General features: G+C 49.8%; 3 protein-coding genes and 7 non-coding genes across 10 annotated transcripts in view; 6 read left to right on the forward strand and 4 right to left on the reverse strand.

Moving 5' to 3' along the window:
* Positions 1 to 1,376: 1,376 nt before the first annotated feature.
* BO97DRAFT_t214 lies at positions 1,377 to 1,462 on the reverse strand. The gene has a single exon. It is a non-coding gene; the product is annotated as a tRNA-Tyr (tRNA).
* A 414-nt stretch (positions 1,463 to 1,876) lies between these two features.
* On the reverse strand, positions 1,877 to 1,964 carry BO97DRAFT_t213. Its single transcript has one exon. It is a non-coding gene; the product is annotated as a tRNA-Tyr (tRNA).
* Positions 1,965 to 3,088: 1,124 nt separating this feature from the next.
* Positions 3,089 to 3,161, forward strand: BO97DRAFT_t202. Its single transcript has one exon. It is a non-coding gene; the product is annotated as a tRNA-Phe (tRNA).
* Positions 3,162 to 3,778: 617 nt separating this feature from the next.
* BO97DRAFT_t203 lies at positions 3,779 to 3,851 on the forward strand. The gene has a single exon. It is a non-coding gene; the product is annotated as a tRNA-Phe (tRNA).
* A 635-nt stretch (positions 3,852 to 4,486) lies between these two features.
* Positions 4,487 to 4,604, forward strand: BO97DRAFT_t204. Its single transcript has one exon. It is a non-coding gene; the product is annotated as a tRNA-Phe (tRNA).
* A 2,907-nt stretch (positions 4,605 to 7,511) lies between these two features.
* Positions 7,512 to 8,759, forward strand: BO97DRAFT_416378 (uncharacterized protein; the record flags this gene model as incomplete). Its single annotated transcript, XM_025696435.1, has 3 exons — positions 7,512 to 7,688; positions 7,780 to 7,887; positions 8,046 to 8,759. 3 exons carry the CDS (start codon positions 7,512 to 7,514, stop codon positions 8,757 to 8,759), a joined length of 999 nt encoding a protein of 332 aa, XP_025549059.1.
* A 659-nt stretch (positions 8,760 to 9,418) lies between these two features.
* BO97DRAFT_t205 lies at positions 9,419 to 9,504 on the forward strand. The gene has a single exon. It is a non-coding gene; the product is annotated as a tRNA-Tyr (tRNA).
* A 967-nt stretch (positions 9,505 to 10,471) lies between these two features.
* BO97DRAFT_t212 lies at positions 10,472 to 10,557 on the reverse strand. Its single transcript has one exon. It is a non-coding gene; the product is annotated as a tRNA-Tyr (tRNA).
* A 32-nt stretch (positions 10,558 to 10,589) lies between these two features.
* On the forward strand, positions 10,590 to 12,034 carry BO97DRAFT_479580 (uncharacterized protein; the record flags this gene model as incomplete). The annotated part of the gene is made up of 4 exons (XM_025700703.1): positions 10,590 to 10,658; positions 10,850 to 10,971; positions 11,172 to 11,197; positions 11,496 to 12,034. The coding sequence occupies 4 exons, from the start codon at positions 10,590 to 10,592 to the stop codon at positions 12,032 to 12,034; spliced, it is 756 nt and encodes a 251-aa protein (XP_025549060.1).
* Positions 12,035 to 12,206: 172 nt separating this feature from the next.
* Positions 12,207 to 12,507, reverse strand: part of BO97DRAFT_407229 (elongation factor 1-alpha) — a 1,891-nt gene continuing 1,590 nt past the window's right edge. The window contains exon 4 of the mRNA XM_025695596.1: positions 12,207 to 12,435. Within this exon, the coding sequence (XP_025549061.1) occupies positions 12,336 to 12,435 (100 nt within the window). The 3' untranslated portion in view covers positions 12,207 to 12,335. The remainder of the gene's footprint in view (positions 12,436 to 12,507) is intronic.

A 12,507-nucleotide genomic window follows, 5' to 3' on the forward strand; every position in this document is an offset into this window, starting at 1 on the left:
ACCGAAAAGTCACCAGTTCGATTCTGGTTCGGGGGATCTCTTTTTTGTCTTTGTTTTTGGTTCGAATTCCCTCGATCGTAACTGCTGGGCATAACAGACCAGTCGTTGGGTTTCCAATGGTAGACAACCAAGTCTGTCTCTGCTTGGGGGCGGGGTCTTATTCTCTCAAGCTACACCCCACAGGATTTTACATAGCATGCCGATCTGGTCAGACAATAGACGGGCTCATATGAACTCGGGGGCCTGTGGGTAGGTGTAGATTCCGGGCACATGTCCCAAGCTCAGTTAGTGGCTACTTTTGCTAACCGACTTATGCCACTTATTGACGTTTGCATACGAGGAGACATGTTCCATTGGCTCTTATAGCATACTCCATGTATACTTTCGCCTGAGCCATTGTCGGAACCCGGGTTGGTCAAAAGCAAGTACAATACATATCCATGATGTGGAACTTCTGTTCTCTGGGGTAATGCAAGTGGATGAACCCATTGGGTGGGCTGAGGACACCAGAGGTTCGCATGCGAAATAAGTCACCCATCGAAGCCATGTCGTCCGTACGGCGGATATGTTGTAGACTATCGTCAGCCGGCATGGGCGTTGGGAAACCGTGGGATCAGCGGGTCGCTCGATCTTGCATGTCTGCGTTTAATTTGAAACTGTGATTATGTCCGAGGGGGGAGGGGGGGAGGCGTCTCCCGGGCTGGCAGATGAACTACCTGCTCTGGCGAGTCTTGGTTGCATTTTACCGTATCATGTGCAGTACTGACCGGTGACTCGATTCGGTGACCATGGAAGCTGTAATGTCCCGATATGCTGGCGATGGCGGAATTAAACAAACCTGTGGCCAAGTATCGTGCCTAGATGAAGCAGGCCAGAAAGGACAGGGAACCTGGCCGATGTAGATGGTGCTAGCTCACAAGCTTGCGTGCCAACTGATATAGCACATCTGTTGTCACTTTGGGGCTGTTCAAGACTCTTTTCCGGGGTTCTTTGGAATGAATCAGTCGTACGGCGAGCATGCTGATAGGAAAGGCTCAAACTCGACATTCCTGTCAACCCATATGGCCTCTTGGGACATGGCACGGATCCTAATTTCTCGGCACCCCTCACTATCCCTCTGAAGGCGACGCATATTCGGGCATCACCACTGTGAGGGGTGCCATTTCATACCCCGTCCGAAACGAGACCTTGAATGTGGCTTTTGTCGAGATCTGAGTAAATGTCCAATAATGCCAATCGCTTGGGCGAGTTCAGATCTTCCTCTTTTCGTTGTTGGTTCTTGCTTCGTACTTCTGAGGTCAGTAGGCAATTGTGATATTGCTGCAGTTGGCCCTAGAAAGGCTGGAAGAGAGGTGGATGGAAAAAGAAAAAATTAGTCCCCCGAACCAGAATCGAACTGGTGACTTTTCGGTTACAATTTCCATTACAGCCGAACGCCATGAACCAACTAGACCATCGGGGGCTATTGGAGGCAAAGCTGAGCTATAAACTCTCATGTGATACCACGTAAAATAGCCAGACACTGCTGCAGGCTCCGGAATGAACCTTACCTACGACACGGCCTCTTCCTAGTTAAGTAGGTACTGTACAAGCGTGCCCGCCACAAATAAACAGCCTTTATCACAGATGTTCGTTGTAGATAAGCGAAGACACTGGAAGACTAACATGGAAGTAGACTTGAACTGCATATATGACAGTGTTTCAGCGAGTGCTTGCTTCGATTTCTCGAAGACCGGCAGCGTCTCGTGGAGAGGTAGCAACAGCGGCCCATGAATGTGGCACAAACAAGACATGCCGTTGGGAGTCGGGACGGTGCCCGGTAGCTCTGCCAGCGCCCGTGTAGACTGTGAACAACCAAAATAAAAATAGGAAACTGTCCCCCGAACCAGAATCGAACTGGTGACTTTTCGGTTACAATTATACCATTACAGCCGAACGCCATGAACCAACTAGACCATCGGGGGTTGTTCTTGCTTAGTCATTGCCTCTGTAAGCTATGGGAAAGAGAAACCCAAACGAGGCAGAGTTTCATATTTGTCTAGTACAATCGACGTCACGCCGCATCCAATATAGCCTCTTGAACTCGACCTTCGCGTTTTCTCTTGACATTTCGATTAGATCTCTGCTGTTAATTGCTGTTACTGGTCCTTTTGTAATGCTGCCTCGCCCTTTATTCACAGGAATCAAGCGACTGATCAAATATATGGATCTGGGAGCATGGGTTGCCCATCCACATTGTCTAAAGCTCATATAGGTCCGCTTATCTATATACTTTCTTGTTATTTATTCTCGGCGTCCAGCTTTGCGCTTCTATGATAGTTGAAGTGCTGGAGCTGGATCCTCATTTCTGTCTTCAGTTGTCAATTCAATATGTGGACGGTATGTCTTGGGAGCTACTCTCTACGTGGAGCACGACCATATATGTAAGCCTGACTTTGTTTGTTAGCGCGGACTATATGAAGGCTGTCCGGAGTGCCGTCCTGTGCTATGCCATAATGCCCTATCAACGGTAACTATCCTTGTGCGACTAAAAAGCATCGCCCGTAGACGGCTCGGCTGTTCGTTCGGTTCGGCTTGGACATGCCTGCCCATGGGTGTGTCGTTCGTTCCTAGTGGTGGCGACCTCGGTGCATGTCTGATACGCGGGCCCACATGAGAGTCAATGCCTACAACTGCTCGGGCAAGCACATGGCAGTGGGGACATCTTCATACGAGATCCTCTCCACGGGCCGTACACAAAATCCTCGACGTATGCCTTGACACGATCAGTGCAACCGTCCGTGAGCATTTTTCGGGTTCAGTGGCCCTCTCCCTGGCGGTGATTCTGGGTAATTGGGCACTATATGACATCTGTTACTGTTTTCATCGGCACCGGCTATGCTTATTAGCCCTGCCTGGGGTTTGAGGCGTGGCTTAGTCATGGGTCTTTCGACGGATCGGTGTGCATGTGTATCAATATGGACGAGCCCTTTTGTGGAGGCAGGGCTGGTAGCATTGGGACGTATCCTTTGCAGCCTGGAGGGCTGGGACTCGACCCTCATAGCGTTTGGGCTCTGAGACATTAACTCCTGCCAAGAAAACAAGAAACGGGGCAATGGCGCATCTGGGAGCGCGTCAGACTGAAGATCTGGAGGTGGCCGGTTCAAGCCCGGCTTGCCCCATTCTGCTTTTTTTTTGCTGTCTGTTATTCTATTTTCGATGGATCAGGTGGTTTTCTAGGTTGACTTCTTTTTATGGGCACGTTGGCATTGCGTTACCTGGTCTGAACACACCGGTTGCTCAGTCGTCGGGTCTATATGCCATACTCTTACATTATGGTATGTTCACTGGTGGTTTCCATGTATAGCACTGTGCCCTGCCTTTAGGAAAGGTGTCGTCAGTCTTTCTATGGCTCGCGTCTGTGCTGCTGTCTGCTCTGTGGGTAGCACTGGGAGCTGGTTTACTAGTTGGACGTCCAAGGTGCACGGATTGTGGGCCCGTGTCCGATATATATATCGAGAGTCGGCGGCGTGCCCTCCCATCCACTCTACCATGGTCTGTCCTAACACAAAATCCTCATGTTCCCTACACACAAAGTAGCGATGCATATAAATTAATGTAGGGAAGATCATGGCCATGGTGTTCCAGATTCATACTCTCGAATGCAAACACTACTGATACCACATAGACAACCCTTTATCCGAACCATATACCAATTGAAGGTCACCCACAGACAACGGTCTTGATGGTAGCTATCTTGTGCTACTGATGTCAAAGGAAATGCAAAAATCAACGAACAGGGGCAATGGCGCATCTGGGAGCGCGTCAGACTGAAGATCTGGAGGTGGCCGGTTCAAGCCCGGCTTGCCCCAATGTTTCCTTTTTTATTGCCTCCTAGCAGCCCCATTGACTTAACCAGGAGCGGATGTGGAAGTGGAGGCTCTTTTTTCATGTTACCCTTCGCCGGCTAGTGAGCCGGGTGACTAACTGAACGGGTAGGGCTTATAGCCTCCGGTGCCGGTCAAGATCTGCCACTGCACGCCGCCTTCACGCATCCCCTCCGCTTCCTCAGGACTCAACCCATTAATCATTGTCGTAACAGACAGTCATATCCACCAAGCCAAAACAAGGTAGTCAATAAACTGGAGTCATCCGAACAATGAAGTGCCGGACAATGAAATGCCGATTCATTGTATCAATTGATGCACCAGGGCATTGAAACCGTGGGACGATACTTACAGTATCGAAGTATGCCAGCAGAACTTCAGGTCATGATCAGAAACACACAGACGATCAGTCCTAGCAAAAGACACTAGTAAAGCCAGTCTAACATTAATCCATGGCTGTAAAGCTTGTAGAGCAGGAGAAAACCGATGACTGGTCCCAAACGATTGATAAGATGGCGTGGTTGTCGTAGAACATTACCCTGAGGATGTTGGTTGCTGTTGGTAATGTTTGAGGTTGAGGCCTATATAATTTGGAAGAGAAGAGCATATTTCAACAATTCGGGGCAATGGCGCATCTGGGAGCGCGTCAGACTGAAGCATTAACTTCGGCCGCAGGTTTCATCCGCAAGGATGTCCCTAGTAATCTGAAGGTGGCCGGTTCAAGCCCGGCTTGCCCCAATTCTTTTTTTTTTTTTTTTTTTTGTTGCTCCACTCCATTCCCCCCCCCCTCCTCCCTGGTTATCCGCCTTTAGACGGTTCGACAAACAACACCTCGAAGCCGAGCCATTTTCATTACAGCCACATGCAATGTCCTGAGAAAGCACTACCACCGTGTGCACTATGCTGGGAACACTCTCTACACTAAAAAGGCCGAAATGATCACAATGTTGATGCATTTGTTCATGACCAGCAAAACGCACGTCGATATCAAGCTAGAAGTAAAACCTACAATAAGAGGAAAGAACCACGTCACTCCCGTACGGAAATTCAGGGGCTGCCGACCAAATAGAGATTCCCTCCTTTAGATGCCTCGATGGGGCTCACATCGTGCTGGATTTATGGCCTCTGAGACCACCCCGCTCCCTGGTGAAACAACAGTGGTAAAACATCCTTGTCACTTGGCCGCCAACCCAGATCGGATGCTTTCCTCGCTCTTCAAGCCACGGTCTCTCCACAAAAGAAACACAAATCGAATATGCGGAGCATCTCCACGCCTTTCATTCAGGTAAAGGTAGGAGAAGCTTGTCGATAACCAATCACTGACCTCATCCCAGTATCATATCAGCAAGCGAGCCGTGATGACAACAGGATATCTCCGTTGATTGGTGTGGGCATCCAATCTGTCTCCGACGAATCTCTTGCCGACCTCCTCCACACCACGCCGACTCCGTATATCCTCGATCAAACGGCCGTGTTGCGACTATTTAAAGACCTGGCTATGAAACGTGGCGGCAACGTGCTAACTTCTGAGGCAGAGACCCTCAACCTCGTTGCCTCAAAGCCCGCAATCCGAGCTCCACGCGTCCATCGTCACATCCAAGACCCAGACGACACAAAATACTTCGGTACCATGGGATAAATCCTGGTGATGTCGACGGCCGCCCTCCCGATACCTGCTGGGATAATCTCAATGATACACAAAAGCTGGACGTCGCAAGACAGGTCGCCCAGATGATAAGAGAAACACAGTCTGTCAAAATAGCCGAGCCAGGGCCCGCTCTGCGGTGGACCATGTCGAGGTCGATTCTTCACGGACTACAGCGCGGGTCCATATGCGCGGCCAGCGGCTTACGGAAGGTGCGGACCCTCTCACAAGCCATCACCGTTGGAGTAAGCGGCCCTTCCTTCTGCATGATAAACCATATGACAGGCGTCATGACCTTGCTTGTGAATAATCACCTAGCGGGCGTCCCAGGATCGGTCCCAGACAAGAGTCTGGTGAAGCCCATCCCGAAAGGTACTTTCAGGCTCCTCTTATCGGATGATGCCATTTCGTCGGCAGCGGCCAGGTCGAACATGCTTTGTTGTTTGGTTCCATCGAGTTCTGTTGAGACTTAGCTCGATAGATATGAAGAACAGAAAGGTGTTCTCCGAGGCTAGAAGCCATGACACTCGTGAAGTCTCAATCTGCTTCGCAGAGAGAACGAATATCAGCCCAAGACGACCGGTAGACGCTTTCTACTCAACCCGGTGTGATTGCCCTCGAGCACGCAGTGAAAACTGATACCCAGGGCCACATGAATTGCCAGCCTTGTTATTCCAGGCCAAGTGCCGTTTAATGAGCGTAGGAGCACATCACGAAGTGGTCTTGTATATTAATATGGTAAGCAAGAGACCTATGCTCGCCACGGACTTGATTGCCGTGGCTGGCGCCCACTCGAGTCTGTTGAAGTTGCCTGCCTGATTGCAACGCGTGGTAAACACCCTGCAACCATAGGCCCCGGTAGCAGATTGAACTATTGTGGGCAATTCAACCAGGGATCTTCGGGCGTGACTGCCCATTCAATACCTTGGGACTATAACTGTATACCTGCTGATTAGCTTGGTAGAGGGGAGATTCAAGTTATAGGGTCATCGTATCGTGGACTTGTTCTAGAACCGCCTGTAAACATACTCTTTCAATAGACAGATGTCTATAATATGGTTCGAGATTGTTGACAAAGACTTACCGCTGCTCGTCCTCCTAGCATTCTCCACAGATGGTGCAGTATATGACTTTATAAGCCTTCGTAGTCAATGTTAAGGAGGATAGGATATGTATATAGTTGGAGATTCTACAGAAATCTACATACGAGGATTCTATGCCTCCTGTATTTCACGGGGTCTGATATGCCCCTGTTGACGAAAGAGTATCAGGGTAGACCATAATAGAATCTTAATAAACCGACGCATTCATAAACCATCTTGGAAATTGTGAGACTGTTGGTGTCAATGGTCGTATATGCTGGCCCTTAGCGAACAGCAAACAAAAACTGTAGCCATATAGCCAACGGAGAGCCCGAGCCTCAAGATCAGGCTTCTCTTTGCTGCTGATTTGCTTCCCAACCCTTTGCTTATTTGCACGAGTATACCTACCGTAGTACTCGCATATTCCTATATTTCTATTAAATGTGGGCTCCTAGACTGGAGTTGAAAAGAGAGCCAGCTCTTTCACTCCCAACATTAGATACAAGTCAATTCTATAGTGTGCAGAGATTCACAAAACCATGCATTTCAACCACCATTCACCCAGGCTATGTTCCATCCGGACAAAATAGAGTGTAATGGGGTCTCTTCTACTTTCACAGTCTAGTAAGGATGCATTACTGTTCTCTTATCTTCCGGAGTAGGTTAGTACAGAACCGCAAGAAATACCAACACACATTGTGAGAGCATGAAAGAGCCCCCCCCCAACTCCCCTGCCACACAAACACCAGTAAATGAAAAGTAACACACATTCCAACACCCAGCCTCTTACACTGTGATTTGTTGCAACAAAACTCTGTCCACCCCTTCTCCAAACCACCTGGCACTCTCAAAACAAGGACATAGCCCAGAATCATTGCCAGTACACATCCGCAACTACGAATTTGAGACCGTTCCGAGATGGATAACACATACAAGATTTTCCAAAGCCGGGTCGTCCTGACCCTGGCTAAAATCAGAGCCCTCCCGATGACGAAGATGTGGCTCGAAACGTTGAGAAATGTGAAAGATGTCGAGTTCGCAAGACTGATGGCAAGGTACACGCCGACGCCTGTGAAGGAGCTGTTGGACCGGGAGGTACCCCTCGCTACGAGGAGCTGATGGCACTCGAATGAAAGCAGACCGAGAATGCTGGGGTGTATTTGAAACTCGTTTATTCGCATGGCAGCACACAAGTCCTCGCAGAGCCCCACTGGGTGTACGTGGGCTCGGCCACGGAGCCGGCATCGGGACTCCTTGGACGAAAGACGCGACACATGGCCCCGAGTGGGAAGGAGTAAGTCGTGCATACTGGTTTTCTCTAGGCTGGAGATCACTTTGGCTGACATGCTGCAATGAGAAGAGAAAAATTCCTACCACATCATGATAATGTTCGCGGCGGCAGTTCAACGCTCGGTGTAATTTAAGACCCTCCTCGAGATACCATGGACCCAGAACGATGGGGACATTGAGCCAATTCGCTTAGACTGTCTCCTCGTCGAGGCAGTCTTTGCGGGGATGCCGGGGGCTTACTGTCGTCATACCGACCTACAATCTGCTTGCGTGTATGGTCCTTCCAACGAGGTCTACACTTGGAATGGAGCCTGCACCCATTCCTGTCTCTTGAAGACCCAGAGATGCCCCGGGAAGAACAAGCAGAGGTCAAAGGCCAAAGAATACCAGAATAACAAGATAACCCGATACATGGACATACGTAAAAATGGACAACCACCCGCTTCGCTTGCCCCGAAACGGAAGACTAAGGCTTCATGCCTCCCCGGCCCCTGCTCAGCGGCGGTGGCAGCGACGGAGAAACAGCTGAAGGAGGAGCTCGAGGAGAAGCTGGGGATGAACGAAGCGGGTGAGGTTGGCGAGCTCGATCTCCAAAAGAGACCCAATCTGAGCGCCACAGGCAAAGAATCGCCACAGGCAAAAGCGGAGCGACTGGAAGCACAGCGACTCTACCACAAAGCTTGGAGAACGACTATGTCTCCAGAGGACCAGGAGAAGTATCGGGAGCGAGGGAGGGTCAACATGCAACAATGGAGACGGAGGAATGCGCTCACAAACATATCTTATATACACAGGGTCACAGTACTGTATGGTAGAAACATCATCTTAGCAAGCTTTTCTACCCTTAAGTCATTTCTATGGTCTTTAGCCGATTGATACAGAAAATGCAGAGACCTATGTATTTACAAGTGCCGATGGCGGTTGTGAACGAGACCGGCATGCAGGGTTGACAGATGCATAGAATTCAATTCTACGCACATCCAACCGACCTTTAGGCCGCCATACCACCGATCAGGATATATCATATAGGGTACACCATTCATAATAGATGCTTCGATGTGTCCACCAGATTTATTTAATTTCATCGGTGGCGATAAAACCACGTCATTGCTGCCTAGCAGAACCGGTCCATTGGATTCTTTAGCTCAGCTGATAGATTAAGAAAGCACCAGAGAAATGTATGAAATGGGTATATATAAATCTCAAGGTATTTCAAATCTTTCCTGGTCGGAAAACAGATGAGTGGCAGAGGCAGTCACTTACGGTAACAAGTAGTCGATTTCAACGCCCATCAATCTGTGCAGGGGAGCAGAAACGATTGAGTGGAATTCTTATAGTCGACACCTATATGATTGTAAATGTATTGGCCGTACCGGGCACTCGAACTGACCATGTCATAGGCTGACGACGTTATTTGACTACCCGAATAAATACCCTTGAAAACACTCAGGGCTGCCTATGGCGTCGCTGGTGATATGCAGCACAACATGGATATTCTACTACATAATGCAAATTTAGCAAAATAATCAGCAAAGCCCCCGATGGTCTAGTTGGTTCATGGCGTTCGGCTGTAATGGAAATTGTAACCGAAAAGTCACCAGTTCGATTCTGGTTCGGGGGACTTCTATTTTTGCACTTCGTTAGCCCGATTGCCTCCTAACTCGATTTCGTTGAGTCCACCTGCCTCCTCTCCGACAACTTGTTCTCGTAACAGAGTACAGCAGTAGTGAAAAGAGACCTACTTGCCTGGTGGAGAGTCCGGGCAATAGACGTCTGTCTTACCATGCCATGCACGGCCAGAGTCACGCATGCTGCACGCAAGGGATGCAGCTGTCAAGTCAGCCGAAAACCACCCATTCGCCCAGCTCAGCGTACAATATATGGTGTACCCCCGGAATGCGAGCACTCCGGGTGCTCATGGTACCTGCTGCCCACATCGTCACTCCAAGAGCCGCTCGAATATAATGACCCAGCAACCACGAATGGGGCATATCGATACGCAGTACACGCAACGCATAGTTTAAGGTTCGGCGGAAGCAAGTATGCAGATAATCTTATCTCCCACGTGCCAGATCATAGATGAGTTGCATAAACTCTACATCACGAACATGCCAATAAGCGTCTATAACGAAAGTCTTCGCACATATTTGAGATGCAGGATAGACAACCCTCGAGCTCGAAACCCCGGCGCATGCTGCATAGACTGACAACCGTGGCGCTTGGTTTCCATCCAGGCATGCAGTGATCTACGAGCACGGGGCCGGTGTCCGCCCTGAGCCCGCTCAATGGTACTGTACTGTACATGACCCTCGTCTAATCCATTGTCTCGGTTTTCACTGGCCTGAGCCGCTGCGGAAATTTGGATTTCCCGCTGCCTTATCGCATTGCCCGTGGCTTGACCCCGTGTTGCAAGGTGACAGCTAGACCAATTGAGGAACCGACAAAACTGGACTGCGCAACCGGTCCTTTCGCTGGAAATGCGAGGCTCCTCGCGAGGCGTGAGGAATATGGACCGTAGAACCCCACATGTTCTCAGGGAAGTGCCTCAAAAAGGTATTTGTTCAAGGATAAAAAAAAAGGAGTTCTTATCCCCCGAACCAGAATCGAACTGGTGACTTTTCGGTCACAATTTCCATTACAGCCGAACGCCATGAACCAACTAGACCATCGGGGGAGTAGATGAACTATGTTTCCCATATTTGCTACATGAAGCAGTTGAACCTGGTGAGAGAAGTGCAACTATGGGCCTCGAAGATCAACGTTGCGTCGATATGGGTCAGTACTAAACAAAAAGTATAGCATGGTCGAACAACCGAGAATCACCGGTGCACTCAATATTTGAGACTTATAGATATAGCGAGTATATGCGAATCATCTTCAACGATGGGTGGGTGCGAGATACAGGCCGATACAACCCCATTATGCCGGGCTATTGGATATATAGCTTGTATAGCATGACACTATAGCCCATCCAAGCCAACACGGACGAATCGAGGAGCTATGCGTCTGAGATCGACCAAATAGAGACACCACCTAGCCCCAAGATTCAAGACACAACCACGATGCGCAGCCCTTGGGAGGGACCACAGTGAGGTCACCCAGACAGAGGGGTATATCGAATCGACACTGCAGCATTGATTCCCGTGGGCAGAACAGGAGCCGGTGCGACATAAGACGCGAGTTTATCCAGCACACGGAAAGGACTGAAGGTGCGGATGGTTAAATGATCCCGGAGAACAGTGTACTCAAGCAGCAACCAAGAAAACCAATCCTACGGATCTGTAACAGAAATGCAAACGAGACAGAGACTGCCAGTAAGTGCTAAGTATGTATGCTGACTCCTTCCACGTCCCGCCGGCAATGCAACCCCAGCTCGCATGTTCCTGACAGCCCCGGACGAAGGAACACAGGACATGGGATGAAGCATGCCCGAGTGAGAGCGCCTCTTCAGGTTCCGTTGCTCCACGGGAATCCCGAAAAAAGGACGGGAGATGTCGCTGAACTACCACTGCACACTGCAGGCCAGCAGCAAACCTTGCTAAAAACATCGACTCCTTTCTCCAGCACTTTTGACACAATGTCCAGATGCATAAACGCACCTTGGCATCAAAGCTCTAAAGCACCGCCGCTGTCCTCGGTCCACCCAATCCAACCGTCGAGAGTCAACCAAGTCGATCAAACTGGAGGAAACCACCATTTTGCTTCCTGCGTACAGAGTCGTATCGAAGGCTGACCATACACTCCCGCAGCAAGCGAGCATGGTGCAGATCAAAGAGCTCGTAGCGACCGCCGCCACAAGATTAATATCTCGGTGGCAAACCCACACATATGACCCGCGTGTTATTCGGTGCTCGTATCCCAGGAAAGAGAGCCATCATGAAATTAGCCAGTATCTGGGCGGGAATGGAACAGAAAGCACCGCACCGTCGAGTCAACCGGACCACACCGGACATCCACAGTCCACCACAACTTTCAACACCGGTTACATAGCTCATCGCGTTCATACTCGCCAGCCGCCAGTGCTATCGCCCAGGAGCCAGACGCCTGGCTTAACCGATGACCAGCCTCCTGGATTCAGGAATCAAGACCGACCCAACTTGAGGTGTATTCTTACCCAACCTGCCAGACGAGTCCGCGATTTGCCTAGTTAATGCCAAAATTGCTCGCCACCGCTGCCCGTGCCGCCGCCGCCTCTCCTCTCTCTATCCCTCCTGCTCCGACAGACATGCCGCAGTCAAGATAATCGGATGACCCAGGACAAAACTGAGCTTGATAAAACCTGCACTACACTAAAGGATAATTGTTACGACGCAATCGGGCAAATTGAACGAAATGATTCATGATTCAAGTTTTGTAGGATCAACTACATAAACCCAAGTCTAGTTCCGTAATTCCATATTTTGTAATCATGAAAACATCATCACAACATCATCACCACCCTTCAGAACCAGCTTATTTCTTACCGGCCTTCTGGGCAGCCTTGGTGACCTTGCCGGAGCCACCCTCCTTCTTCTCAACGGCCTTAATGACACCGACGGCGACAGTTTGTCTCCTTTTGATAAAAATTAGACACCGTAGAGAGCCCAGGGAGAGGAGAGGGGAGGGGAAGAAAGGGGAGGGGGGG

The sequence above is a fragment of the Aspergillus homomorphus genome (assembly GCF_003184865.1).
Source record: "Aspergillus homomorphus CBS 101889 unplaced genomic scaffold BO97scaffold_33, whole genome shotgun sequence".
Taxonomy (NCBI): Eukaryota; Fungi; Ascomycota; class Eurotiomycetes; order Eurotiales; family Aspergillaceae; genus Aspergillus; species Aspergillus homomorphus.